Source organism: Ips typographus, linkage group LG13 (genome assembly GCF_016097725.1).
Source record: "Ips typographus isolate SLU linkage group LG13, UJ_Ityp_2.0, whole genome shotgun sequence".
Lineage (NCBI taxonomy): Eukaryota > Metazoa > Arthropoda > Insecta > Coleoptera > Curculionidae > Ips > Ips typographus.
Genome location: NC_138434.1, coordinates 2,307,166 through 2,331,439, shown reverse-complemented (window position 1 = coordinate 2,331,439; position 24,274 = coordinate 2,307,166). Strand labels below are relative to the sequence as shown.

The window sequence follows — 24,274 nt, the reverse complement described above, 5'->3', positions numbered from 1 at the left end:
CTCCCAGAAAATAAAAACGAAACAAAAGTTTATTATGATGTATTTCAAACGAAACATATCCTAAATTACTATAAATGGAAACAATTTTGTTTTATTGTTATCAACTATAAATACAATACAATGTCAAAATCACTGGAAAAAAGTAGAAAATTCAGTTTGTATGTACAATGGTTTGGTGTGATCTAGTCAACCAATTTTTGGCACTTTATAGCCTTATTTGCTGTTAAAATGAAAATATAATGGCCTCATAAAGGAGGGTTCACGAAGGAATATAATCATCCCTAACATCTTAAAATTCAAAGCACTCTTTGTGCAACACAATATGATTGGTCAATTTCAGTTTGCTGGTTTTTCTTGACCAATCACAAACTACTTTACTTTTATGGAAAAGCTTGGTTTCACATGCACTTTTTGACCCCTTTCCCTTTTTTAATCAATAAAACACAAAATAATTAAAACAGTCATAAAACAGGTGTGATAGTTTGAGTGTGCTAGAGGGCGTCAAAGTCAAGCTTTTTGAGACAGTTTTTCAGATATTTTCCCCCCCTGTCACAGTTTTGAGGATGACCTGGAAATTATGTCAATTCTGACGGTTTTCGGGGCGTGGCACCCTTAAAAAATGACACTTTACGTCATTTTTGTATCATTAACCTGAAGGAATTTAGGCAGTGGAAGTTTATTTAAAAAATTCAAAATTTTTCTCTAAATAAATTTTCAGGTTTCTTGACAATTTTTGTTTTTCATTTTTCAAGGACAAACGGTGCCTGATACCCAAAAAGGACATTGAAGGTAAAAGCTGCGTTCCCTCAAAGGAAGATTTGTGGTAAAAAGTTCAGACCTCTAACTTGAAGCGTTCCTGAGATATTTAGAAAAAACTACAAAAAAAGGAAGATTAACTTCGATTCCCTCTAGCGGCCGAACCGGGAAACTTAGCCGAGTTCACTCAACGTCACGTGAAAATAGTGTTCAATAAAATTAAAAAACAGTAATTAAAAAATTAAATAAAAAAAAAAAATTTTTTTGTTTTATTAGTAAATTAAATTCCAAATTTTGTGCACTTTTTTCAAAAATTGTCCATAACTTGCTTATTTGACAGTTGACGACCAAAAGTGATTGAAGTGAAAATAGCTCAGATCGTGAGCTTTCCAAAAATACGCTCACTTAAGTTAATCGGTTCCGCCGTTTGGCCGCTAGAGGGCGTCAAATTCAAGCTTCACAAACCTTCAGTGATTTAACCACTTTTGCTTTAACCTAAAATAATTCAGTTATTTGACCAATCAGGACAAAAGGTCACTAAAGGTAAAACATAGTCCAGACCAAAGGCTTTTCAACGGTGTAATCAAAAAAGGTCATCGGTATGTTAGTTTGACCGCTAGAGGGCGTCAAGCTTTATTTTGACCATTTTTGCTTTTTACACTGTTTTTAAGATATTTTCCGGAAATTAAAAATATTTTATTTATTTTTTTGACCAATCACAAACTTCTTACTATACTTTTATCAAAAAGCTTGGTTTAACATGCACTTTTTGACCCTCTTCCCCTATTTTCAGTCAATAAAACACAAAATAATTAAAACAGTCACATTAACTGGATCACACCATTATTTTCTACTTTTTCCTCATTTCAATTGTGGTGCGCATATCACAAAAAAATAAATTGGGACAATCACTTAAAAGTACAAACCCAGCAAAATTAATAATAAATCCTACAGACTGTCAATTAATCAACCCTCAGTCATCATCATCTAAAACGATGATTTCCGGTTTTTTTTCGATGAGAATGACGTCATCGCTGCTGCCACTGTCCTCATCAAAATTAATTTCTGGTACCTGTTCTTCTTCTTTTTCTTCCTTTTTCAAGGCCAGCTTTTCCAGGAACTCATCGGCGCTCATATCGAAACTATTACCCAAAAGATACTCATTACTTAAGATCACCTGTTTTTCCTTCTCATCCAACACTGGAGGGATGTATTTTTCAATTGTTTCCACTGAGGATGGGGCTATCATTATAGGGCAGCCATTTTCGATTGAAACAGGCTCTGACGTTTTCACTCTCCTTATTGTCACCCCGTTCGCTTTTAGAGGCTCTTCCAGATTGGCTGTGACAAAATTTAATGGGTCTATTTGTACTTCTAGTTTTGTGTCATCTAGGTCAGGTTTGACCTTTAGTTTCTTAATTCTACGTCCTGCAAAGATAATTAGTAAACAGCTGTTTTTGTTGTTAATGCAATTACCTTTCTCCTGATCTGGATTTGTGACAACAGTTCGATTAACAACACCACTATTACACTCAGCTTTCTGTTTGTTCAGCACCACGTCTGCCCTGATCACGTCCTCGAAATCTATAAGAGCCCCCTCGTCCAGTTCGTTGTCTCTACAAGCTGCAGAGGGGGCTTCAGTGCTGAGCCTAGCTGAACACTGGACACTTTGAGGCACGTCGAATTCGTCATCGTCTGAACGTTTACGACTGCTTCCCAAATCTTCGTCGTCGTCATTATCAAAATCGTGAAAGAAAACCGGCTGTTTTCTCTGTCTCAAACCGTAACGTTTACGGGCAGGAGATGCGGGGGGACTACTCAGATCTATATCGCTATCGCTGTCATTCTCGTCGCTCTCGTAGTATTTACGTCTGGAGGAACGTTTACGGGACCTTTTCCTTACCATTTTCGGGCAGGCCCCCTAACCTTGATTGTATATAACTCAATTTGGGGGCCTCGGAACCTCAAAATTACGTTTTTTTAGGTTAGATGTTGTTTACCATCACCATCGCCATCTTGGTTTCTCAAGAAGTGACAATTGACTGATTTGTTATTTGGTTAACTGTCGATTGTCAAATTTGCAATCGATGGAAGAAACCTGAAAAGTACGTTTCAGCCGTTTTAAGGTGCAATAACGAATCTTTAGGCTGATTTAATTTAAAAACTACCTCGTTACCTTTAGGGAGTGTTTTCAAATCGGTAAAAAAATTAATACAAAAAAAATTGAGGGAGGTCACATGACTTAAAAACACAAATGTCAAAAATCGTCAACTTTGAGGTTATATTTTTGTTTACCTTTTTTAAAAAGTCTTTATCAAGCCCCAAAATGTCTATAAATCTGGACCTAAAGTTAAAACGCGCTGATAAAGTGTACAGGGATGGGGTAAGTAACTTTCTATAACCTCAATGAAAAGTGGAGCATCAAAATATTGGTTCAAGGATAGTATAAGTGGAGTCCTGGCAATTTCCTCAACCTCGGACTTTAAACACGACGGTATCACTTTAACAGTGGAAGGTACCGTCAATTTGCAGATCAGCTCTAAGAATGTAGGAATTTTGGAAGCTTTCTACAACTCAGTTAAGGTGAGTTTATGTTTACTTTGGTGGGCTAGAATGTAACTTTAAAACAGCCAATTCAACTGGTGTACATCACATGTGAAGTGAGTGGGCCTGGCAAACTGCCAGCAGGCTTGACTGAGATCCCTTTTCAAATCCCTCTGAAACCAAAACCAAACAGAGTCTTATACGAGACTTATCATGGAGTTTACATCAACATCAGTTACTCTATAAGATGCGACATGAAACGGTCGTTCCTGTCCAAAGATTTGCAGCGTTGCCAACAGTTTATAGTTCAATACTCGCCAGATGCAAGTAATTGTCCTCAACTGCCACTTAAAGACAATAGGAAGCCAGTTTCATTTGAGTTGACCCCTTCTAAGTTGTCTTCAGGTGCTGCAGGTGTGTTCCCCCCTTTTACTAAGGTTTTTTATGCACTAAATTAAAGACTCCAAGTTAGGTGCCCCAGACTTTTTGCTGAAAGGCCATCTGGAGACTGTGTGCTGCAACATTAGCACCCCTTTGAAGGGTAAACTGACTTTAGTCAAGTGTGCAGCCCCAGTACGTTCTATAGAGCTGCAATTGGTTCGGGTAGAGACGTGCGGATGCGCAGAAGGGTACGCTCGCGAAGGTTCGGTTTTTTTACTAAAAAATCAATGCTAAATTAAATGTTTGATGTTTCCCCAGCCACTGAAATACAGAATTTACAAATTGGGGATGGTGACGTGGCTCAAAACATTCCTATACCAATTTATATGGTGTTTCCCAGGTTGTTTACCTGTCCAACTTTAATGACTACAAATTTTAAGATTGGTAAGTTGGTTTGTCTGAGGGGTAAACCGCTGGGGCATACTTTAGGAATTAATGAGCATTTTAATAAAAATTGGAAAATTATAAAATATTTTTTTCTACACATCTTCATTCAAATTTAAACATAAATGAAGTTTGGTAATTTTAATGAATTCCGTTGGAAAACAATAAAAAATATTGAATTTTGTAATTTTACTTTTAAAAATTTTGAAGCCCTCTAGCGGCAAAATGGTACCACTAACCCATCAACTTTTATACGTCAATAGAAAGCTTATTTCATTGGCTATCCATCGACATATAAAATTATATACAAAGTGTTGCAAATAAGCTAGTTATTGACGATTGAACCAAAGAATGCACCAAAAAAGTCATGAAAAAATTAGTCAAACTTGACGCCCTCCAGCGGCCAAACCGTCTAACCTATCAATTCAAATTGGGCTACTGTTAGAAAGCTTATTTCATTGGCTATCCATTGACGTATAAAACTCTAGCAAAAATAGTGCAATTAAGCGGGTTTTTGAATATTAAACAAAAGAATACACCAAAAAAATTGGTCAAAGTTGACGCCCTCTAGTGGCCAAACGGTACCACTAACCAACCGATTTTTGTACGTCAATGGAAAGCTCATTTCATTGGCTATCCATCGACAGATAAAAGTATATACAAAGTGTTGCAAATAAGCTAGTTATTGACGATTGAATGAAAGAATGCACCAAAAAAGTCATGAAAAAATTAGTCAAATTTGACGCCCTCTAGCGGCCAAACCGTCCAACCTATCAATTCAAATTGGGCTACTGTTAGAAAGCTTATTTCATTGGCTATCCATTGACGTATAAAACTCTAGCAAAAATAGTGGCTGTAGCAATTAAGCGGGTTTTTGAATATTAAACAAAAGAATACAACAAAAAAAATTGGTCAAAGTTGACGCCCTCTAGTGGCCAAACGGTACCACTAACCAACCTACTTTTGTACGTCAATGGAAAGCTCATTTCATTGGCTGTCCATCGACATATAAAAGTGTTACAAATACGCGTGTTATTTACGGTTTACAGACAGGGTGCTCCAGAAACACTTTTTGACTGGTTTAGGGCTAGTTTGATCCTAGAAAATTAGGAAAACACGGTTACATGACCTACTAGGTCTACCACGACGTAATGCTTGGAAATTTCTGGAAAAACTGTTTTCGCAAATGACAATTTTCGTAAGGGTCAAATTTGCCTGAAACACTCCGCCACTATCCCAATGGGTTTTGCGTTACGTTGGCCACTTAGTGCAACCGAAAATCGACCTTAATGATTTTATTTCTACAGTTTTGCTACGGCTCTAAATTTGACACTCACTATGCTCGTTTTGTGCCAAATATCAGGGCCGATTTAAAAAAATCTCTCAAAGAAATTAGAGTGCTTACAGTCAAGGAAAACGTTTAGTTACCTTTGGAGCCCTCTGGCGGCCAACCGAAGCAGCCTATAAAATTTTTAGAGTTTTTGGGCATTTTTTATTTTAATGGTATCGGAACATCCCTTAGCGGTGGATTTAGAAAGCTGAACATTTCCAGCATTTCTCTTGTCCACATTTACTAACAAAAACATTTTTTCGTAGCCATACTATGTATAGTTTTCGAGAAACAACTCGGCTGTTTACGGCTTATTGGGACACCCTGTACAAAATTATACTCAGCGGTTTACATCTCGGGTTTGCCTAAAACTGGCAAAATTTCGTTTACGTTTTGTTTTTGCAGAATTTGAGATTAACATCGTCATTGTTTTTGACAACAACCATTTAATTACCAATAACTTTCCTATTATACTTGTAAGAGAGTAAAAACATGTTTTTTAATTGACTTCCACCTAAACCACTGGGATTTTTAAAGGAGAAACAATAAAACAGGCTGAAAAACAATTTATTTGGGTAGTTTGTACATGCCGTTGACGTACTTAAGCTGTCGTTCTCGCACTTTACGATCTAGAAGCAGTTTCAACTCTGATTGGCTGCATTCAGTGGTTGGTCCTTGAAACGCAAACATTTTCAACATGTGATGAATCCTTTCCAGCGATAAACTGTCCAAGTTCATTAACATCCCGAAAATGTACGACCAAATGTTCTAAAATGAAATTCCCAACAAAACTGCCAACTAAAAGTTGGTAAAGCACTAACTTGTAACTCTTCCTCTTTCTGGTCTTGTACACTGGCCATAGCACTTTCAGATTCGAATTCCTCCACGTAAAACTCGTCCTGAGTGGTGGTTTTACTTTCGGTTTTTTCCTGTACACTAAACAGATCCGTACCGGTTTCCGTTAAAATGCCGTGGGAGAGCCAAAACCCGATTTTTCGTCTTAAAATCGTCGCCGGGCATTGCATCACTTTACTCAACTCTTCCAGTTGCCAAGTACTTTTGTCTTGAAAGTGCATCATTACGGTGGCATGTACGGGGGAGACAGACAAATTGACCACGCGGTCATTCAATTCAACCTCCAGATTGACCACCCCCAAATGGTTTTTCCAGCACAACGTTCTGCTGCCTTTCAGGGTCTCAAAAGCGGCGGTGAAAACTTTCATTTGCTCCTGTAAATTTGGGTGCAACTCCAGTTTTTCCTCTTTGAATGGTGGCCAAAACTGTTGTGACACTATCATGGTGGAGAGTGGTACATTTTCACCGTATTCAGAGTCTTCTTTTATTCTCTGATTGATCCGTTTCGAGTCGGCGATATCTTTCAGCATCACCTCACAAAAGTGAAGGTGCGACTCTCCAAAACGCAACTTTAACAACTCCAAATATCTAATCTCTTTCTCGGTATCGCAGTTTAGTTGGGACAGCAACCGATCCGCTAATAAAGTCCTGTATTCGTTTACAAACAGCTCTTTACTACCGTAAATGTTTACTAGCATGGTTATAATGTCAACGTTTCGGCGATTGATTGTGCCATCTTTAGGGATTTCTACAAAAACAAGGTTCCAATTGATGACCTAACTTTATATACAGTGACAGAGGGAGAATACTTTTGGAAGAAATAAGCGTTTCAACTGGATCGGGGGTCCAACTCTCCCAATTTTCGTCCTCGTCGTCAATGGGGGCGTTTTCGTCCACCGGTTCGCCCCGATTTAACTCCTCAGCCAAATCGTTTGGACCTTCTTCTGTTAAACTACTTACCACACATCTGCACCCAAAAAGTTGCATCAGAATAACATTCAAGATAAATATTTGAGTCTTTCTTTAATTTGCCAGCCTAAAAACTACTTTGTTTTCCCCAAAACACTAGAAATTACAGTTTTTAAACGAAATAATAGGAAAACTCCATTTTTGAAGACATTTAAGCAATAAATCACGTATTTAAGATAATAACATTATTGATATTGATTACTCAGCGACTGGTATTATTAAATTAAAATTAAATAGTCTATTACAAGTCAAAGTTAACATAATAAATTATAGAAACTTGTCCAGAAGCAGCAAAAGTTTACAAAAAATAAAAAGGCTTAAAAACAGTGCAAAAGGCTTGTTGGTAAAGGTCTAAAAACTTGCAAAATAGTCTAGGAATGCTTCAATAGCTTTAGAAACGTTTTAAAATTTTGAAAAAGGCTTTAAAATGTTGCAGAGGGTCTAAAAATGTTCAAAAGGCTTAGTTGCTTTAACCTAAAACAATTCAGTTATTTGAACAGTTACGACAAAAGGTCATTGAAGGTAAAATATAGTCCAAACCAAAGGCTTTTCAACCGTGTATTCAAAAAAGGTCATTAATGTGATAGTTTTACCGCTAGAGGGCGTCAAAGTCAAGCTTTTTGACAATTTTGCTTTTTACACAGTTTTTCAGATATTTCTCGGAAATTCAAAATAGTTTTTCCTTTTTTGGAACCCCCTGTACTCCGTCGCTAATCTGAGACACCCTGTGTCACCCTGACATCCATTTTGCCCCAACTGTCACGGTTTTGAGGATGATCTGGACATTATGTCAATTTTGACGGTTTTCAGTGCGTGGCACCTTTAAAAAAATGACATTTCTACAAATGACACTTTACGTCATTTTTGTATCATTAACCTGAAGGAATTTAAGCAGTGAAAGTTTATTTTAAAAATTCAAAATTTTTCTCTAAATACATTTTCAGGTTTTTTGACAATTTTTGTTTTTAATTTTTCAAAGACAAACGGCGCCTGGTACCCAAAAAGAGCATTGAAGGTAAAAGTTGCATTCTCTCAAGGCTTTGTTTGTGGTAAAAATGTCAGACCTCTAACTTGAAGCGTTCCTGAGATATTTAGCAAACACAAAAAAACAATGTTAACTTTGAAGCCCTCTAGCGGCCGAACCGGGAAACTCAGCCGTGTTCGCTCAACGTCACGTGAGAGCACCATCCATTAGCTTTCTTTTGTTATATGGTTCGTATATACAGGATGATTCAAATAAGCGAGTTATTCACGATTTTCTGGATAAGTGCACGAAAATTTTGCTCAAATTAGGAATTTCATATTCAATAGGAAATTTCAAGGGCGGTATACAGAACACCCTGTATCTCGAGAACAAAGCACTTGCAGACACCTGTTCTCTTAAACTTTTTGCTTAATTTTGCCAGGAATATCTCCCCTAGGCGTTTGTCACAACAACTCTGAAACTCCCTGTATATGTTGTAAAAGATACTACTAAGAACACACCAGAAAGCCTAGAAATGTTGTGGGCTGTTTTAAAATGAAGCAAAAGGCCTAAAAAATGTTTCAAAAAATCTAAAAACACTCCAAAAGATGTAGAAATGTTGTAGAGGGTCTAAAAATGTTGCAAAGGTCTAAAAGACAACTTGTGGAATTCCTAAAACAATTTAAGGCCCAAAACAGAAATAAAAAAATTACAAAACTCTCCAGAAGTACCAGAAACAAGTAAACTCTTTAGCTAACTAATAAATAGTCTAGGATTGTTTCAGAGGGTCTAAAAAATGTTGCACAGGGTCTAGAAATGTTCAAAAAGATCTAAGAACACTTCAGAAGTCCTAGAAATGTTGTGGGCTGTCTCAAAATGTAGCAAAAGGCTTAAAAAATGTTTCAAAATATCTAAAAGCACTCCAAATCATGTAGAAATGTTGAATATTGTCTGAAAATCTTCCAGAAGACCTAAACATGTTCCACAAGGCTTAGAAATGTTGTAGAGGGTCTAAAAATGTTGCAAAGGTCTAAAAGACAACTTGTGGAGGTTTCTAAAACTATTTAAGGCCCAAAACAGAAATAAAAAAATTACAAAACTCTCCAGGAGTACCAGAAACAAGTGCACTCTTTAGCTAACTAATAAATAGTCTAGAAACGTTTTAAATTTTTGAAAAAGGCTTTAAAATATTTCAGAGGGTCTAAAAAATGTTTCAGAGGGTCTAAAAATGTTCAAAAAGATCTAAGAACCCTTCAGAAGGCCTAGAAATGTTGTGGACTGTCTCAAAATGTAGCAGAAGGCATAAAAATGTTTCAAAAGATCTAAAAACACTCCAAAAGATGTAGAAATGTTGTATATTGTCTGAAAATCTTCCAGAAGACCTAATAATATTCCACAAGGCTTAGAAATGTTGCAAAGGTCTAAAAAACAACCTGTGGAGGTTCCTAAAACAATTCAAGCCCCAAAACAGCAATAAAAAAATTACAAAACTCTCCAGAAGTACCAGAAACAAGTACACTCTTTAGTTAACTGACTAATAAATTCAGAAGAGAAAATTCAATTCAGAAAATAAATTTAGAATCAATAATCACCTGACTGTATCCTCTCTGCTCCTCAAATACTGATGAATTGGATATGTGACAGTCTCAAGTAAAAGCCCACTGGGATCCAACACTTTTAAAGACTTTATTGTGGCTACATAAGCAGTCAGTATATCCATAGTGCTGACTCCAGGATGTAAAAGCCTTGTCTCCATAGCTTTTTGCAGTTTTTTAGTCAGCAAAGATTTTAAATCAGTTCTGGGGAGACACAGCCTGATGTCTTCCAGTGCTGGCATTGACTCTGGATACTCTTCAAGTGTGGTTATTATTAGTTTGTTAAGCTGCTAGAGTGTTTGGGTCATACCTATTACAATATTGAATAGCTGGTCTATACGAATTTTTGTGTAGCTGTGGTACAAGTAGTTGGCTAGTTTTTTCTGAAACTGCTCTATTGACTCATCCAGAGGCATTGAAGGGTCAAAATAGTAGATTTTTTTGAGCCATGTGATCACTACAGAGTGTAGCCACTAAAATTTACATTCCATAGTAAAACAAAACCCCGTGATAACCTAACCCACCTTCTCCAAGTTGCTGATAAAAGACTCATAATTATCTTTACAAGTTTTTAGTATGTGTGCATAAATATAGTTGTAGCACAAATTAGTCAGGGTTTGCCCTATTAAAGGCTCTAGCAAATTCATTTCACCCAATTTCCTGCACAATTCCAGTAAAAAACAAAATCAAAATACTACTACAACCCAACTAACCTGTTAGTCTCCTGGAACAAATGAAGGCAATTACAACAAGTTTGGTCTTGCTGACACACCAAACACTCCAAACAACCTTCGTCCAAATCCTCCATCCTCAAGGCAGCCTCATAAAACTCCATAGTAGTGCTTTGATAGTCCACATCGAGCTGGGCAAACAAATTGGCTTTAAGAATCAATTTTAAAGCACTGCCCCAGTTTGATTCGTTATACGGAACTTCTGCGATGTCGCACGCTTTAGCAAAAACCTCGAGGCGAGACATGACCCACTCAAGTTGCCTGTAATTGTCGTACAAACCTCTGACTGAGTGGTAAAAGTGCATGGGTGGTTTTGGAGTTTTCTGGAATCCTGACCAAAATTCCGGGACGGTGACGCTTCGAAGCCGCTTTTCGATTCCGTTTACCACCAGCTGCTGCACTAAGTCTTGCAGCCTCTGAACGCGCATAAAAGAACATAGTTCCTCAAACTCTGTTTTGCTGAAAATAGTGTCCTGAGGGTCGCCCGACAAAATGGGGAACACTTTCAAGCATAAGGACCATGCTTTCTGGTAGTTTGACGAGGTTTCGTCCATCTATTAATGCTTATTTAGTCTAAAAATTTATAAACTAAACTATTATAAATAATAAAGGGGTTAAGTTAGGTTAGGTTGCTTATTTAAATTGTCTGTCCTTGTTGAAAATACGTGAAAGAGAGAGAGAAAAGAAATTGTCAGTTTTCAAACTTGTGGATTTGACAGTGACACACATCAGAGTGCTGTCATCGCTCTAACTGTTTCTGTCCTTATTTAACAAATGATGAGTGAGTGAGAGAACAACAACGCCCACGCGTCATTTGGTTTAGACATTTGTACAAACATTACAAAAGCCCTAAAAAAAATGATAAGTATCAATTTTTCAGTTTTTTCCAAATTAATATAATGCAAATTACCATTATTTTGAATAACAATGCGGTACAAATACGCTTATCTCATTCTGCTAGTGTTCGCGGAACGTGTAGGGGTGCTGCAGTGCACCCATTTGAAAGGCACCTTCAACACTAAAGATTTTTTCAAGTTCCTGATCAAATTTGGATTCCAAAAAACGGACGGACACTCGCCAGACACCACGCACGGTTTCATTTTCGGCAATATTACGTCCAGGCACAATTTCTCAGTGCCTGTCACTTTAGCGGTGCTGGACAGGTCCTATTTTTTGGACTACTACAAGAACCGGGAAATTTTCAGCAAGGATGAGGCCTGCAAGCGTATGTTCAGTAAATTGAACAAAAGGGCCTTTGATCCGCAGTGCAGTAACACTGGTAAAGACTATTTGAGGAGAATCCCATGTCCTAAGTTTCAGTTGTGTGTGGATGAGGTTGATCCGTGGAATGTGGTGAAAAACCACCAGTTTACTTATGTTATACAAGATTTTAAGCAACCGTCGTAAGTATTGTTGGTCCACTTTCACTTTATTAAACTGTTGGCTAATTGTTGTGTGTTTAAAATCTGTAGAACTAGTATAATTAACATTGCTCTGCTTCTTTCATGGAGCTTAAGCGGAATGGGGCCTGTATTGTAAACTTACTAGTTTACAGGGTGTCCTAGAAAATGTTTTTTTGAACAAGATTGACTTTGGGGATTGGGGAAGTTTACTGGTTTTGCTAATGAAAAACACTATAAATTGTAACAATGTATGCATCAAAGGTTCTGAAGTTAAATTACATAGAGTTTGCTGTTTTTTTCTTGGTTTTTGTGTTTTGTCATGTTAGACAAGGTTTGTTCTAGGAATAAGTGCAGAAGACATCAAAATATATATAAGTGTGGTCAAAAAAACAGAAAGTCTATTTTTTCAAACTGAACACATTCTTATAATTCTGTCTGATTCTCTGTTCAAAATTAAAAAAGTTTGTATTACGCCACTTATTTAAAAAAAATCACTTTTTAAATTGATACATTGAACCACCCTGTAGCTGTCAAAATAACTGAATTAATGAAGGTTGTTGTCAAATTTAGTCAAAACTGTCGTTATTGTCACACACAACACTTTGTATAGACTTTTATATGTCAATGGATAGAAAATAAAATGGGATTTCAAAAATTATGGCTGCCTGTGTTGATAGGTTGCTTCGTTTGGCCGCCAGAGTGCTCCAAAGCTAACTAAATGTTTTCCTTGACTGTTAGGGCTCTAATATCTTTAAAGGGCAGATATTTGGCACAAACCTAGCACAATGATTGCCAAATCAAGAGTAGTAGCAAAACTGTAGAAATACAATCATTAAGGTCGATTTTCGCTTGCACTAACTGGCCAACATAACACAAAACCCATTAAGATAGTGGCGGTGTTTCAGGCAAATTTGACCCTTACGAAAATTGTCATTTGCAAAAACAGTTTTTCAACAAATTTCCAAGCATCACGTCGTGGTAGATCTAGTAAGTCACGTGACCGTGTTTTTCTAATTTTCTATCATTGAATTAGCTTTTAATCTGTCAAAAAATATTTGTGGTGCATCCTGTCACTAAACCGTAATAACACACGTGTATTTGTAGCACTTTGAATATACCTTTATATGTCCATGGATAGTCAATGAAATGAGCTTCTCATTGACGTATATAAATCGATTGGTTAGTGGTACCGTATGCCCGCTAGAGGGCGTAAACGTTGACCAATTTTTTTGTGGTATCCTTTTGTTTAATCCTTAAAAACTCCCTTAATTGTACTATTTTTGGTAGAGTTCTATACGTCAAAGGACAGCCAATGAAATGAGCTTTCTAAAAATATCTCTATTTGGGTTTACAGGTTAGACGGTTTGGCCGTTAGAGGGCGTCAAATTTGATCCATTTTTTTATCACTTTTTTTGGTGCACTCTCTTGTTTAATCTTCAAAAACTCGCTTAATTGCATTATTTTGGTAGAGTTCTATACGTCAAAGGACAGCCAATGAAATGAGCTTTCTAAAAATATCTCTCGTTGGGTTGACAGGTTAGATGGTTTGGCCGCTAGAGGGCGTCAAATTTGACCATTTTTTTTTATCACTTTTTTGGTGCATCTTTTTGTTTAATCCTCAAAAACTCGCTTAATTGCACTAATTTGGTAGAGTTTTATACGTCAATGGATAGCCAATGAAATGAGCTTTCTAAAAATACCCCAACTAAGGTTAGGTTAGGTTAGGTATTCCTACAGTTTGTACACCATAATGCTCCAGTGGTTAACCCTTCCAGGGGAAACTTAGTGTTTTTGTAGTACTTTTCAGCACATAATTGTAATGTTAGATTAATAAAACTTGGACTAGAATTACACTCTCTTAAACATACCACTTTTGCCAGATTTTGGTATGTATCAATGGTGGCTTGTTACCACGACCCAAAAACATGCCAATGGCACCATTACGATGCACATGAGCTCTCGGAGATTGACTATGACATTTGGGTGGTCAATGGCAATCCTAACAATACAGCTTTCAGCACTTATCAATTTTCTTTTGATCGGCAAAACACTTTGGAATTGTACATTGTGTTTTGGCTTTGTTATATTGTTTTGGTGCCTCTACAATGCCATGCTGTTAAAATACAGAAACATCCAGTTACCAGGTTGATTAATTAAGTACAATTAGCTAAATAAATGCCACTAACTATGCTTGTAGATTGTTTACAGCGAGTTTGATACTGGACTTTGTGGCTCTTTGTTTCAACTTGTTGCACACTCTTAAATTTGCCTTAAATGGGGAGGGTTTCCCTAAAATGCAAATGACTGGAGATATTTGTGATATTCTTTCAAGGGTATTAATTAAACCATTTTAAGTTGAATGGCGAAAATAACTCTAGGGAATTACAGACGTCGTTCATGCTTCTTTTGCTGCTACTGGCTAAAGGTTGGGCAGTAACCAGACTAGAGCTGAGTTGGAAGCCTTTAGTATTTGCAATCTGGCTGTGTTATGGTATAGTCCACATACTGCTCTATGTTTGGAATTTGGTAAAAGTGTAGCAACTCAGCTGAAGTGTGTGTAAATTGAAAATGCTTCCAGACTGAAGTGGACATCATTGAAGACATTGATGAGTACCAGACATGGCCAGGATGGTTAATTATAGTGTTCAGATCATTGATAATGTGCTGGTTTCTGTACGAGTTGCGCACCACCATGCTGTATGAGCACAACACCCAAAAATTGAATTTTTTGCTTCATTTCGGCGCTTCTAGTCTGGTTTGGTTTATTTACTTGCCGATTATCGCCCTGATTGCTTTACACGTGTCCACTTTATGGCGATTTAAACTGCTTGTAGGTAAGTTTTGCTAAGACAAACCGTTGAAAACAAATTACTAATAAAACAACAGGCATTACGTATTCGGCGGACTGTTTCGCTTATTGCGTGATGGCGCACCTGCTCTGGCCCACGAGGTCCGAGCAGTATTTCCTGTTAAAAGGACCCTCGTCGGCCGATTTAGAGGAGCTGGACGAGTTCAACGAGGCGCCGCACATTGTTAACAACTCCTACACTTCACTTAGCAGTGTGGGATCAATGGAGATTGCACGTTACGAGGATCAGCCCGATAACAAGGCGGAACTCGCGTGAATGAGAATGAATAATTTGTTATTGTGTTTTTAAGTAGAGAGTTGGATAAGGTCAAAAACTTTTAGGTTTTATAGGAAGATGTGATCATTAGCATAGGACTTATGGTGTATTCGATTGGTTTTAGTTTGTGCCAAAACTAATGTATCTGTATCCTGCTCTATCAAATGTCATTGAAACAGTATGGCAGTACACTGGTTTTGCACTAAACATGCCAATCAAAAACGCCATAAATGATAAGTATGGACAAACAGTGGCAATGGAACTGAAAATTAATTTAGGTAAGCAGCGTGAGATGGCACCACTAGATGCATGTTTGCGTAATTTTTTAAAGCCAAAGGCAGCAATTCCCATCTTTTGACAGTTGGAAACACAGTTTTAATGCGGCGTTGTCTAGTTGACAAATCACATTTTTTGTTTTGTTTCTTAGGCAAAAAATAACGGATTTCGTGTGTGTTTTCTTTAATTATTGTGTTTCACTTCGTTGTATTTTTAGTTTTATTATTTATTTATTTTTCATATTCATCAAGGGTTATTTTATACTTAATACATTACGAATTCCATATGTTTAATCTTAAAACAGTCACGTGACCATTTGTACCATAAAATGAGTCACGAGATTTAGAGTTTAAAACTAAAAAAAAAACGGTCACGTAATCTTTAAAATCATTAAATTGAATTATTGAAAATAGTCACGTGACCCGTCAAATAATATTTTGTCGTTTACAGTCACGTGATTTGCAGGGTTCCGTTCTGGCATTAAATAAAAGTCACGTGATCTTTAAAAATAAAATTTGAATATTGAAAATCGTCATGCGACTTTATGAACTGTAAAAGAGTCACGTGACTCTTCAAATAATATTTTTAACGACTAAAACAGTCGCGTGTCTTTAAAAATATCAGTTTAAACTGAAAAACGTGCATGTGATCCTTTAAATGACATTTTGACATTCAAAACTGTCATGTGACACTATAAAATCCATTTTTAATCTTAAAAAAGTCACGTGACCTTTAAAAATATATTTTATTTTTGAGAATCGTCACGTGACCATTTGCACATTATAAGAAGTCAGGTGACTCTTCAAATAATACTTTGACATCTAAAACAGTCACGTGACCATTTCCACATTAAAAGGAGTCACGTGATTTAAAAATCTCAATTCAAAGTGAAAAACGGTCATGTGACCCTTTAAACATTATTTCGCTATTTACAGTCACGTGACTTAAAAATATATTTTATTTTTGAAAATCGTTATGCGACTTATGAACTGTAATAAGAGAGTCACGTGACCTTTAAAAATATATTTTATTTTTGAGAATCGTCACGTGACCATTTGCACATTATAAGGAGTCAGGTGACTCTTCAAATACTACTTTGACATCTAAAACGGTCACGTGACCTTTAGGATTTCGTTTTGACGGTAAAATAATTGAAAAGTGTCACGTGGCCATTTGCACTGTAAAGCACGTGTCTTTAAAAATATCAGTTTAAATTGAAAAAAGGATTCAAAACTGTCAGGTGACATTATAAATTTCATTTTTAATCTTAAAAGAGTCACGTGACCTTCAGGATCTGTTTTGACGTTTAAAAAGTCACAAGATTTGAAAAAAATTGTCAAAACATAAAAATTGTCGCGTGTGACGTTAAAAATGACATTTTAGTCTTACAAACAGACACGTGATTTAGTGTATCAGTTTAAAACTAAAAAAAAAACGGTCACGTGACCTTCAGGATTCTGTTTCGACGTTAAAAAAAGAGTCCTGTGACAATAAATAGAATCCTTATTATCGATACCTCAAATCAGAAATTCTTATATCTTGTTTAGTTTTCAAAATACGAGTAATTTAACTGAAACTTATTTGAAAAAATCAAGCTTTCTTACGCTGTTCAGGATGGGATAGCAAAAGATAGCAGGAAATACTGCAAAAGTTGGCAACTATGTCTGTTGTATTAGCGCCATCTCTTAGAGGTTACCTACAACTGAAGAGGCCCAAAATACATTAGGAAGCGTAAAGGGCTTTCTTTTTGCCTGCCACTTTAATTATTACATTGCGCTGATTGTCTGTAGGTAAGTTTTTGTTGTGTTTTACCTCCTTTTGGTGATATTTAGACCACCGTTTTAAGTACTGTGATTATACTGTTACAAATAAGTTTAAGTTTTACACTGTATATGGTGCCAATATGACTAAAGCTTAATTCTAGTTATAAAAACAAATATTTAGGCCACCCAGTATGGTAGATTTTAGACTTTAAAAATCATCCCCAAAAAGATGCACTTTTCAGCTTGAATTCGTCCGTTTTGCCAATCTATAATTCGTGTCTTAGCAGTGTCAATTTGTAAAACGCCACACATCGATCATTAAAGTTTTATTACTACTACATAACTTGAGAAATTAATATTATTCTTGTAAAATAAAACCAACTACAACAACTTGAATTTCCCAGTTATTTCATCAATAATTTTAGCTTTTTCCGGTCCGATTCCCACTACCGTTAAACTCCCGCACTCAATTTGTGTCCTACCAGCGTCAAAAACTTTACAGGCGTTTAGTCCCTGATCCAACGCATCTGAATAGACTATATTCAGTTCTTCTTCACAGTTTTTGTCCACCTTAAGCACAACCTTTGGTTGACCCATTGTTAACCACATGTTTAAGTAAGGATGACGACGTTTCGTTGCTTGCTTATACAGTTGCAAAGCTGCATGGGCTACCTGAGAAGCCACTTTACCTTTACCCATTTGCAAGTCAGTACGCACTAAAAACACCATTTTCGTGCGGGTTAACTCCAACGGGGGCACTCGTCTTATAATAAAATTAAACATAACTCCAAGCTTTGCCACTAACTGTCCCATGTTGGAAAATCAGGCTTGTTTCAGCTTTTTAGCTTGATGCTCAGCCATACAAAGTTTAAAGTTTCTTACTTGGTCTTGGCACTTTCTCCAGTCCTGAGTTTCGGCAATGCATTCCTTGTGACAAGGTTTTCAATTAAGGGTAAGTAAAGATGTTGGTTCAGTGCTTACCTGAACTTTGTAGTGAAGCTCCATGCAACCAGTTTTTTTCAGCATTTCCTCTACAGGATCAGTTATTTCCTGTTGACCGTGTCCCGGCATGTTATGTAGGTTTTAAAACATTGTTTCCTGTGAAAGTGTTGAGTTTACCAAAGAAAATTTAAAAGTGGGGTTAGGTGTTTGGTTTTTAACCTCAAAATTGCTTTTTGCCTCAACAACTCTGCATCTTTGTTTAGCTTATTAAAGCGTTCGAGCTAAACAAAGACAGAACGACTCAACTGACAGTAGACATTTTTGACCTGTCGACTGTCATGTCACACATGTTTGTTAACCTTTTGAGCTAATTATCATTTCAAATTAAATAAATAAAGAATTATTTATTATCACTTACAAATTATCAGTTAATATCAAATTAGTCATTAGCAACAAAATGCCCGGGCGCCGCTGACACACACCAGAAATTTCTTTGTTTATATTAGCGCTGAGTTGTAACCCCTTTTTGGGTCAACCATATTTTGCTATACTAACCAGGCAAAAACAGTCTATTTAAGGATGTTTACCAATGGAATTACTTGCAACCTGCCCTTCAGTTGTATGAGCGTGACAAGAGACTCTGGTTCTGATGAACTACTGCCAGCTCAAATGTCTCGAGAGCCTGTCCTGCTTAATGTTTATGATATGTACAAAATTAATGAATACACCTCCAATATAGGTTTGGGAGTGTTCCATTCAGGTGAGTCAAACCGCTTAAAGCTATTCCTGGTGTTGTGAGTGAGTGTTTAGGGGTGGAAATTTACAATACTGAGTTTGCTTATGGTGGCCATCAGTATCCTTTTACTGGAATATTTGAGATTACTCCTAGGGATGAAAAAGAGTTGGGGGAACAGTTTCGATTCAGACAAAGTGTACATATTGGTTACACTGATTTCACTGAAGAGGATGTGAAAAGAATTGTTAATGAATTAGGTAAAGAGTTTAGAGGTGACAGGTATCACTTGATGAACAATAATTGTAATCACTTTTCTGGGTCTTTTACTAAGGTAAGTGACCTTAAATACTGATGATTTGTTTTTGAAAGTATTATGGTAATTGGCTAGATACTGTGTGGGAGTGATATACCATCTTGGGTCAACCGTCTGGCGTATTTTAGCAGTTGGGTGCCATTTTTAGAAAGGTGCCTACCTAAAGAGTGGCTCACACCAATGGCACTGCAACACTCTTTAACTTGCAGACAGGATTCTACTTGTTCAGAGGCTTCTACACCCCCTTTTTAATTGATTTTTTCTAGCCAAAGTGATATTTTTTCAATTTTAATCATGAAAGTAAATCTTTTTTTTTAAATATTGACTGATTTTGTGACTGATTTCTGGTCTACACTGAGAACTAACTAGTTGCAACTATATGGAGCATTTTTAAACTTTAATTTATTTTACACCAGTGAAGTACAATGTTGACAAGATGAAGAGTCTAAATGTAGGCCTAAGTGGTTTTTTTTCCAGAATTGTAAGCCTAAAAGACTGTCTCACTGTCCATTATTATTTTACTTTGACAGGAATACCGGAAATGTGCCAAAAGTTTCATTTTATTCCAGTAAAAACACAAAAAAATAACATTCTATCTATTACCAATAGGAAATGAGTGTTTTAATTAAATCCCAGCAGAAACCATGTTAAGGCATTGTTGGAAAAAACTATTAAATTTATCGATTTTGCAAGATTGGCCACTATTGTGTTGAGTTTGAGTTTTTTATGTAAGATACATTTGTAAATTAAAAAAGCATTGCACAAATTTAGTGTATTATTTCACCCAACTCCCTAGTAATTTAAAGTTAATGGAATAACCTGTTCCTGAGATATTGAGCAAAAAGCGAGAGTCAACTTAGCCGTGCCCGCTCAACGTCACCTGATAGCCCCATTCATTAGCTTTCTTTTGTTATATGGTGTGTTTATACAGAGTGTTTCAAATAAACGAGTTATGGACAATTTTCCGGAAAAGTGCACAAAAATTTAATCTAAATTAGAGATTTTTTGGGCCTACTATACTAACGGCCACCATTTTGGATTTTTTTCAATCAAAGTGATTTTTTTTTAACTAACTTGAATCTGGGGAACACAAATCTGACATCCATTTTGCTCTCACTGATACAGTTTCGGAGATGACCTTGAAATTATGTCAAATTTGACACTTTAGAGAGTGGCACCCTTGCAAAATGACATTTTGACAAATTACACTTTCAGTCATTTTTCTACTATTAACCAGAAGGTATTTAGACAGTTGAGGTTAATTTTGAAAAAAAAAAATTTCCTGAAAAAAATCAGAAGGTATCACCCTTGAAAATTCTTGACAATTCTAGTTTTTAATTTTTCAACCAAACAAGTGTACAGAAGGTAAAAGTTGCATTCCATCGAGGTGCATTTGTGGTAAAATTTCAGTTCTGAAAACCTGAAACGTTTCTGAGATATTGAGCAAAAACGGCAGAGAACGAGAGTCAACTTTGACGCCCTCTAGCGGCTAAACGGGGCAACTTAGCCGTGCCCGCTCAACGTCACGTGATAGCCCCGTTCATTAGCTTTCTTTTGTTATACGGTGTGATTATACAGGGTGTTTTAAATATGCGAGTTATGGACGATTTTCTGGAAAAGTGCACCAAAATTTCGCTCAAATTAGGAATTTTTGCATTCCAGGAGGGTGGTCAAAGTAAGGCTGTTGGAGCAAAAACAATTGAATAAAGATACTAACATTTTACATCAAGTAGGCCTAGAATTTGACATAGATTCCAAAAATCGAAAAAAAATTATAAGTTTGGTTTGTTGCTCAAATTTGGGACACCCTGTATATGATGAATTATCTAGGAGTAAAGTAGGCGCATATATCTACAAGTCTCCTATTTGGTAATTAATTTTTGATAAAATTAAACAATAGTTGTATGTTAAAAATTCAATGAATCACCCTGTAAACTATACTCCATTGTATTGACAATAACTCGGTTATTCTGACAATTATAGGGTGGTTCAATATACCAATTTAAAGCCCTTGAAATTCTCTTTTTGAGCACCCTGTATAGCGCTTTTACCTAAAACGTCGAATAACCGAGTTATCTGCTGTTTTAACTGAGTTGTTTGTTGTAAAGTTTGATTTTGACAGTTTTTACTGTGACCGCCCATAACTCTGTTATTTTGACAGTTACAGGGTGGTTCAATATACCAATTTAAAGCCCTTGAAATTCTCTTTTTGAGCACCCTGTATAGCGCTTTTACCTAAAACGTCGAATAACCGAGTTATCTGCTGTTTTAACTGAGTTGTTTGTTGTAAAGTTTGATTTTGACAGTTTTTATTGTGACCGCCCATAACTCTGTTATTTTGACAGTTACAGGGTGGTTCAATATACCAATTTGTAGCCCTTGAAATTGTCTTTGGATCACACTGTATCCCATATATAGTAGAAATGTCACGCTACCGAAAGATTGAAGCTTTTATACCGGGAATGTGTTGTCCAAAAGGTAGAACATATAGAACATCTGTACAGTTAAATCAGATTACTATATTTCTAAAAAATCATATTATTTTGAAAGTTTTCGGTAATTTTTCGGAAAAAATTGGAAAATTACACAACAACAATCCAAATAAAGTATAAACATTATTTCGCTAGTTAACAGTCACGTGACCTTTAGGATTTCGGTTTGACATTGAAAAAGAGTCACGTGACTTTTAAAAAAATGTTTGATTATTGAAAATCCTTATGCGACTTTATGAACTTCAAAAAGAGAGTCACGGGACTACAAGTGAAGCGGCCGAAATACATTTTGGGTGCCACTTTAATAACATTGCCCTGATTGTCTGTACAAACAAATTGTATTCATCCGTTACAAACTCAATCATCAAAAGCCCCACTAAATACAAAGTCAATGGCGGCCTGTAAGTCTCCGGAAGCCGCAGCTAAAGCCCTTAAGTTTCTGCCCTCGTCGTTCAAACCCAATTCTCTCATCTGTCTCAACTGAGCTGCATACCTTCAAAACGAACCTTTCTACACTGTTTTGACAGATTAAAAACCACCTTTAAGGTACCTGGAAGAGTTGCTAGCCGGCGACAAAGCTTGCTGCAACATTTCGGTGGTGATGCGAGCTACCGGAGGGGCGGAAGCGGCAGCTAGGGCGTCAGCTAATTGAGCTGCAGTTATCGCTCCTGAAGAGGGTCCGTCGCCCTCCATTTCGTCATCGTCATCAGACAAGGCGTCCAACGAGAATGAGTGCCCCGAAGGGGATAACGGTTGTAGTAACGGTTGTAGGTAACTCTTGGTATCAATAGTTATTTGGTGGAAATCTGTGATTATGTAGCGAGCTGCTGCAAATATTAGTGGCTTCTTCTCTGCAATCTATATCAGAGAGTAAAACACAAATCAAAATAAAAAAATAAAATAAAATTAAAAATTAAATATAATAAATAATATAATAATTTTATTTTATTTTTAATTAAAATCAATCAAACAATGTGTGCTCATAAAAGAAAACTAACTTGAGAGCAAACTTTTGAATCATCCATCTGAGCCAAAAGCTCAGGTTTGGATATAAAAGCTATAGCAGCCGGATCAGATTGAAGACCTGGAACTGCAGCAATAACTTTGTCCAGCTCCTCGGGATTCTCCAGACGCTGTAACCGTACCATTAGCTTGATTACAGACAAAATAATCAAAACTTACATGTAAAGTGCTCCTAAAAGAGAGTTGAGAGAACATTTTTAATCTACGATAGCTTGTAGTGAATTCTTTGATCATTGCTTCGGTGATTTTAATATTTTCGGGCTCGCTAGGGGGCGTCCTGGCCACTTTTTCAGTCACGTGAATAGTCACCCCAGAGGTGACCCCATAACTGGACAATGGTTTGGACTGTTCAAGCAAATGTCCACAGAAAGTCAGGTCTGCAATATGAAATTAGACTGAAAGTGTAAAACAGGAATGGGGGAAAACTAACCGTAACCATTGCAGGCCTGCTCTCCCAGTTCTTTAGTCAAATGGGGACTAAGGGCATCCACTTTAGCCTCAAAATCCAAATCGTCCACTCTCACTCTACGCAGTTTGTCTTCGCTCCATATGCCCAGGAAGACGCTTAAGGCCATTTTACACCTCTTGTTTTCCGACGTTTTGGCTTATTTTTCGTAGAATTACAAAGCAATTCTTTGTGATTTTAAATTCACAATTTTGAGGTTATGCTATATGAGAAGTGTATTTGAAATTTGAACGTATGTGCAGTTCTAATTATAATAGAATCAATAGGTTAGACAGAGATAGCCTTATAAGAATCATGTTAATGCTCAGTTCAGTCGTAGCTGTCATTGCAAAACCATGGAGGTGCTAATCAATACAAGACGAATCCATTGAAGTACTAATACATTTTATGTAATCAGTAATGCACTGATTAGGTTATTCCATAGCGGTAATTTTTGAGTTGGAAAATTTCATTTTGGGGAAATTTAAATAAAAATTGTCCTTGATAGGGAATTTTCAATTATTTTAACGTCAAAATGAAATCCCAAAGGTCACGTGACTGTGTATGAATAAAATTTGTTTTTCTAATTTTGGCATATAAAGTGACACTTTTCAAAACTGATTAGAGTGACAAAACGTTTTACTTTATGTAACTAGTTACATAAAAGTATCACTTTATGTAACTAGTTATGAAAAGTTCATTTCATCACTCCCTGTTTTTATGCATTTCCGTAGAAACATATGGGCGACATCCATCATAACATGTCGTTGTCACTGTTTATACAGGGTGCTATGAAAGTGAATATTTGTGTTAAATCACTTTAAAAGATGGTTTTTACCGCTTTTTGGTCAAAATTAGAAAAAATTATGTATGCAACACGTTTCGAAAATGTCTTATTGTGAAACTCATTCAAATTGTAGGACCTCGCTGCGCTCGCCCTACAAACATTCATTCGTTACACAAAATCGAACTTTTCGTAACTGGTTACATAAATAGCTATTGTAATACTGTCAAAGTTAGATTTATTAATCTGGGATATGTCGTTTTTCTGCCCTTAAAGAGTTATATTTTCGCCTTGTATCATATTCATTCACCATGAAATCCAGATTCGATAAAAATGCGGAATATATTCAATAATCAATCCGTATTAGTTATTGTTAAAAATTTTTGTTAAAAGCTTGTTTATA

The 24,274-nt window shown here is 36.4% G+C and overlaps 7 protein-coding genes across 10 annotated transcripts; 3 read left to right on the top strand and 4 right to left on the bottom strand.

The window, feature by feature from the left end:
* Positions 1–23: 23 nt before the first annotated feature.
* On the bottom strand, positions 24–2,801 carry LOC145737070 (uncharacterized). Of its 2 annotated transcripts, XR_014180209.1 has the most exons (3): positions 2,233–2,801; positions 625–2,184; positions 24–568 (listed from the first exon to the last, which is right to left on the bottom strand). XR_014180209.1 is itself a non-coding variant. In XM_081991671.1 (2 exons), exons 1-2 carry the CDS (start codon positions 2,660–2,662, stop codon positions 1,730–1,732), a joined length of 885 nt encoding a protein of 294 aa, XP_081847797.1. In that variant the 5' UTR covers positions 2,663–2,801; the 3' UTR covers positions 24–1,729. The 2 variants fall into 2 exon arrangements, 1 of the variants encoding a protein (XP_081847797.1); XM_081991671.1 differs by having other exon boundaries at positions 24–2,184.
* A 56-nt stretch (positions 2,802–2,857) lies between these two features.
* Positions 2,858–5,946, top strand: LOC145737068 (vacuolar protein sorting-associated protein 26C). Of its 2 annotated transcripts, none has more exons than XM_081991668.1 (6): positions 2,858–3,139; positions 3,196–3,339; positions 3,387–3,714; positions 3,761–3,943; positions 4,000–4,125; positions 5,861–5,946. In XM_081991668.1, the coding sequence occupies exons 1-6, from the start codon at positions 3,011–3,013 to the stop codon at positions 5,941–5,943; spliced, it is 993 nt and encodes a 330-aa protein (XP_081847794.1). In that variant the 5' UTR covers positions 2,858–3,010; the 3' UTR covers positions 5,944–5,946. The 2 variants fall into 2 exon arrangements, with proteins under 2 accessions (XP_081847794.1, XP_081847795.1); XM_081991669.1 differs by having other exon boundaries at positions 2,860–3,139; positions 3,773–3,943.
* Positions 5,947–6,006: 60 nt separating this feature from the next.
* mr (anaphase promoting complex subunit morula) lies at positions 6,007–11,230 on the bottom strand. The gene is made up of 7 exons (XM_081991644.1): positions 10,552–11,230; positions 10,363–10,498; positions 10,149–10,311; positions 9,836–10,094; positions 7,120–7,277; positions 6,277–7,058; positions 6,007–6,223 (listed from the first exon to the last, which is right to left on the bottom strand). Exons 1-7 carry the CDS (start codon positions 11,121–11,123, stop codon positions 6,023–6,025), a joined length of 2,271 nt encoding a protein of 756 aa, XP_081847770.1. The 5' UTR covers positions 11,124–11,230; the 3' UTR covers positions 6,007–6,022.
* A 148-nt stretch (positions 11,231–11,378) lies between these two features.
* LOC145737063 (transmembrane protein 145) lies at positions 11,379–17,291 on the top strand. Its single transcript, XM_081991657.1, has 6 exons — positions 11,379–11,972; positions 13,853–14,116; positions 14,170–14,305; positions 14,361–14,498; positions 14,551–14,806; positions 14,859–17,291. The coding sequence occupies exons 1-6, from the start codon at positions 11,497–11,499 to the stop codon at positions 15,095–15,097; spliced, it is 1,509 nt and encodes a 502-aa protein (XP_081847783.1). The 5' UTR covers positions 11,379–11,496; the 3' UTR covers positions 15,098–17,291.
* Positions 17,292–17,447: 156 nt separating this feature from the next.
* On the bottom strand, positions 17,448–18,289 carry LOC145737075 (peptidyl-tRNA hydrolase 2, mitochondrial-like). 2 transcript variants are annotated; one of them, XM_081991677.1, is made up of 2 exons: positions 18,118–18,256; positions 17,448–18,063 (listed from the first exon to the last, which is right to left on the bottom strand). In XM_081991677.1, exon 2 carries the CDS (start codon positions 17,947–17,949, stop codon positions 17,518–17,520), a length of 432 nt encoding a protein of 143 aa, XP_081847803.1. In that variant the 5' UTR covers positions 17,950–18,063; positions 18,118–18,256; the 3' UTR covers positions 17,448–17,517. The 2 variants fall into 2 exon arrangements, with proteins under 2 accessions (XP_081847803.1, XP_081847804.1); XM_081991678.1 differs by having other exon boundaries at positions 17,756–18,063; positions 18,118–18,289.
* A 124-nt stretch (positions 18,290–18,413) lies between these two features.
* Positions 18,414–19,446, top strand: LOC145737074 (deubiquitinase DESI2). The gene is made up of 3 exons (XM_081991676.1): positions 18,414–18,838; positions 18,889–19,145; positions 19,203–19,446. Exons 1-3 carry the CDS (start codon positions 18,658–18,660, stop codon positions 19,377–19,379), a joined length of 615 nt encoding a protein of 204 aa, XP_081847802.1. The 5' UTR covers positions 18,414–18,657; the 3' UTR covers positions 19,380–19,446.
* A 2,492-nt stretch (positions 19,447–21,938) lies between these two features.
* On the bottom strand, positions 21,939–23,328 carry LOC145737130 (ubiquitin-like protein 7). The gene is made up of 5 exons (XM_081991720.1): positions 23,073–23,328; positions 22,802–23,019; positions 22,618–22,752; positions 22,170–22,477; positions 21,939–22,112 (listed from the first exon to the last, which is right to left on the bottom strand). The coding sequence occupies exons 1-5, from the start codon at positions 23,215–23,217 to the stop codon at positions 21,977–21,979; spliced, it is 942 nt and encodes a 313-aa protein (XP_081847846.1). The 5' UTR covers positions 23,218–23,328; the 3' UTR covers positions 21,939–21,976.
* Positions 23,329–24,274: the final 946 nt, after the last annotated feature.

Bases quoted from the DNA above. Each gene is read 5' to 3' on its own strand.
- LOC145737070 (XM_081991671.1), bottom strand. From the start codon at position 2,662: ATGGTAAGGAAAAGGTCCCGTAAACGTTCCTCCAGACGTAAATACTAC. The intron at 2,185-2,232 runs GTAATTGCATTA...TTATCTTTGCAG, and splicing joins AAATCCAGATCAGGAGAAAG to GACGTAGAATTAAGAAACTA.
- LOC145737068 (XM_081991668.1), top strand. From the start codon at position 3,011: ATGTCAAAAATCGTCAACTTTGAGGTTATATTTTTGTTTACCTTTTTT. The intron at 3,140-3,195 runs GTAAGTAACTTT...TATTGGTTCAAG, and splicing joins ATAAAGTGTACAGGGATGGG to GATAGTATAAGTGGAGTCCT. The intron at 3,340-3,386 runs GTGAGTTTATGT...ACTTTAAAACAG, and splicing joins CTTTCTACAACTCAGTTAAG to CCAATTCAACTGGTGTACAT.
- mr (XM_081991644.1), bottom strand. From the start codon at position 11,123: ATGGACGAAACCTCGTCAAACTACCAGAAAGCATGGTCCTTATGCTTG. The intron at 10,312-10,362 runs GTGGGTTAGGTT...TGTAAATTTTAG, and splicing joins TTATCAGCAACTTGGAGAAG to TGGCTACACTCTGTAGTGAT. The intron at 6,224-6,276 runs GTTAGTGCTTTA...ATTTCATTTTAG, and splicing joins AGAAAGAGGAAGAGTTACAA to AACATTTGGTCGTACATTTT.
- LOC145737063 (XM_081991657.1), top strand. From the start codon at position 11,497: ATGCGGTACAAATACGCTTATCTCATTCTGCTAGTGTTCGCGGAACGT. The intron at 14,117-14,169 runs GTTGATTAATTA...CTATGCTTGTAG, and splicing joins CAGAAACATCCAGTTACCAG to ATTGTTTACAGCGAGTTTGA. The intron at 14,807-14,858 runs GTAAGTTTTGCT...ATAAAACAACAG, and splicing joins GCGATTTAAACTGCTTGTAG to GCATTACGTATTCGGCGGAC.
- LOC145737075 (XM_081991677.1), bottom strand. From the start codon at position 17,949: ATGGGACAGTTAGTGGCAAAGCTTGGAGTTATGTTTAATTTTATTATA.
- LOC145737074 (XM_081991676.1), top strand. From the start codon at position 18,658: ATGTTTACCAATGGAATTACTTGCAACCTGCCCTTCAGTTGTATGAGC. The intron at 18,839-18,888 runs GTGAGTCAAACC...GTGAGTGTTTAG, and splicing joins TTTGGGAGTGTTCCATTCAG to GGGTGGAAATTTACAATACT. The intron at 19,146-19,202 runs GTAAGTGACCTT...GTAATTGGCTAG, and splicing joins TTTCTGGGTCTTTTACTAAG to ATACTGTGTGGGAGTGATAT.
- LOC145737130 (XM_081991720.1), bottom strand. From the start codon at position 23,217: ATGGCCTTAAGCGTCTTCCTGGGCATATGGAGCGAAGACAAACTGCGT. The intron at 22,753-22,801 runs GTAAGTTTTGAT...GTACGGTTACAG, and splicing joins CTTTTAGGAGCACTTTACAT to CGTCTGGAGAATCCCGAGGA. The intron at 22,478-22,617 runs GTTAGTTTTCTT...TCTCTGATATAG, and splicing joins ATTCAAAAGTTTGCTCTCAA to ATTGCAGAGAAGAAGCCACT.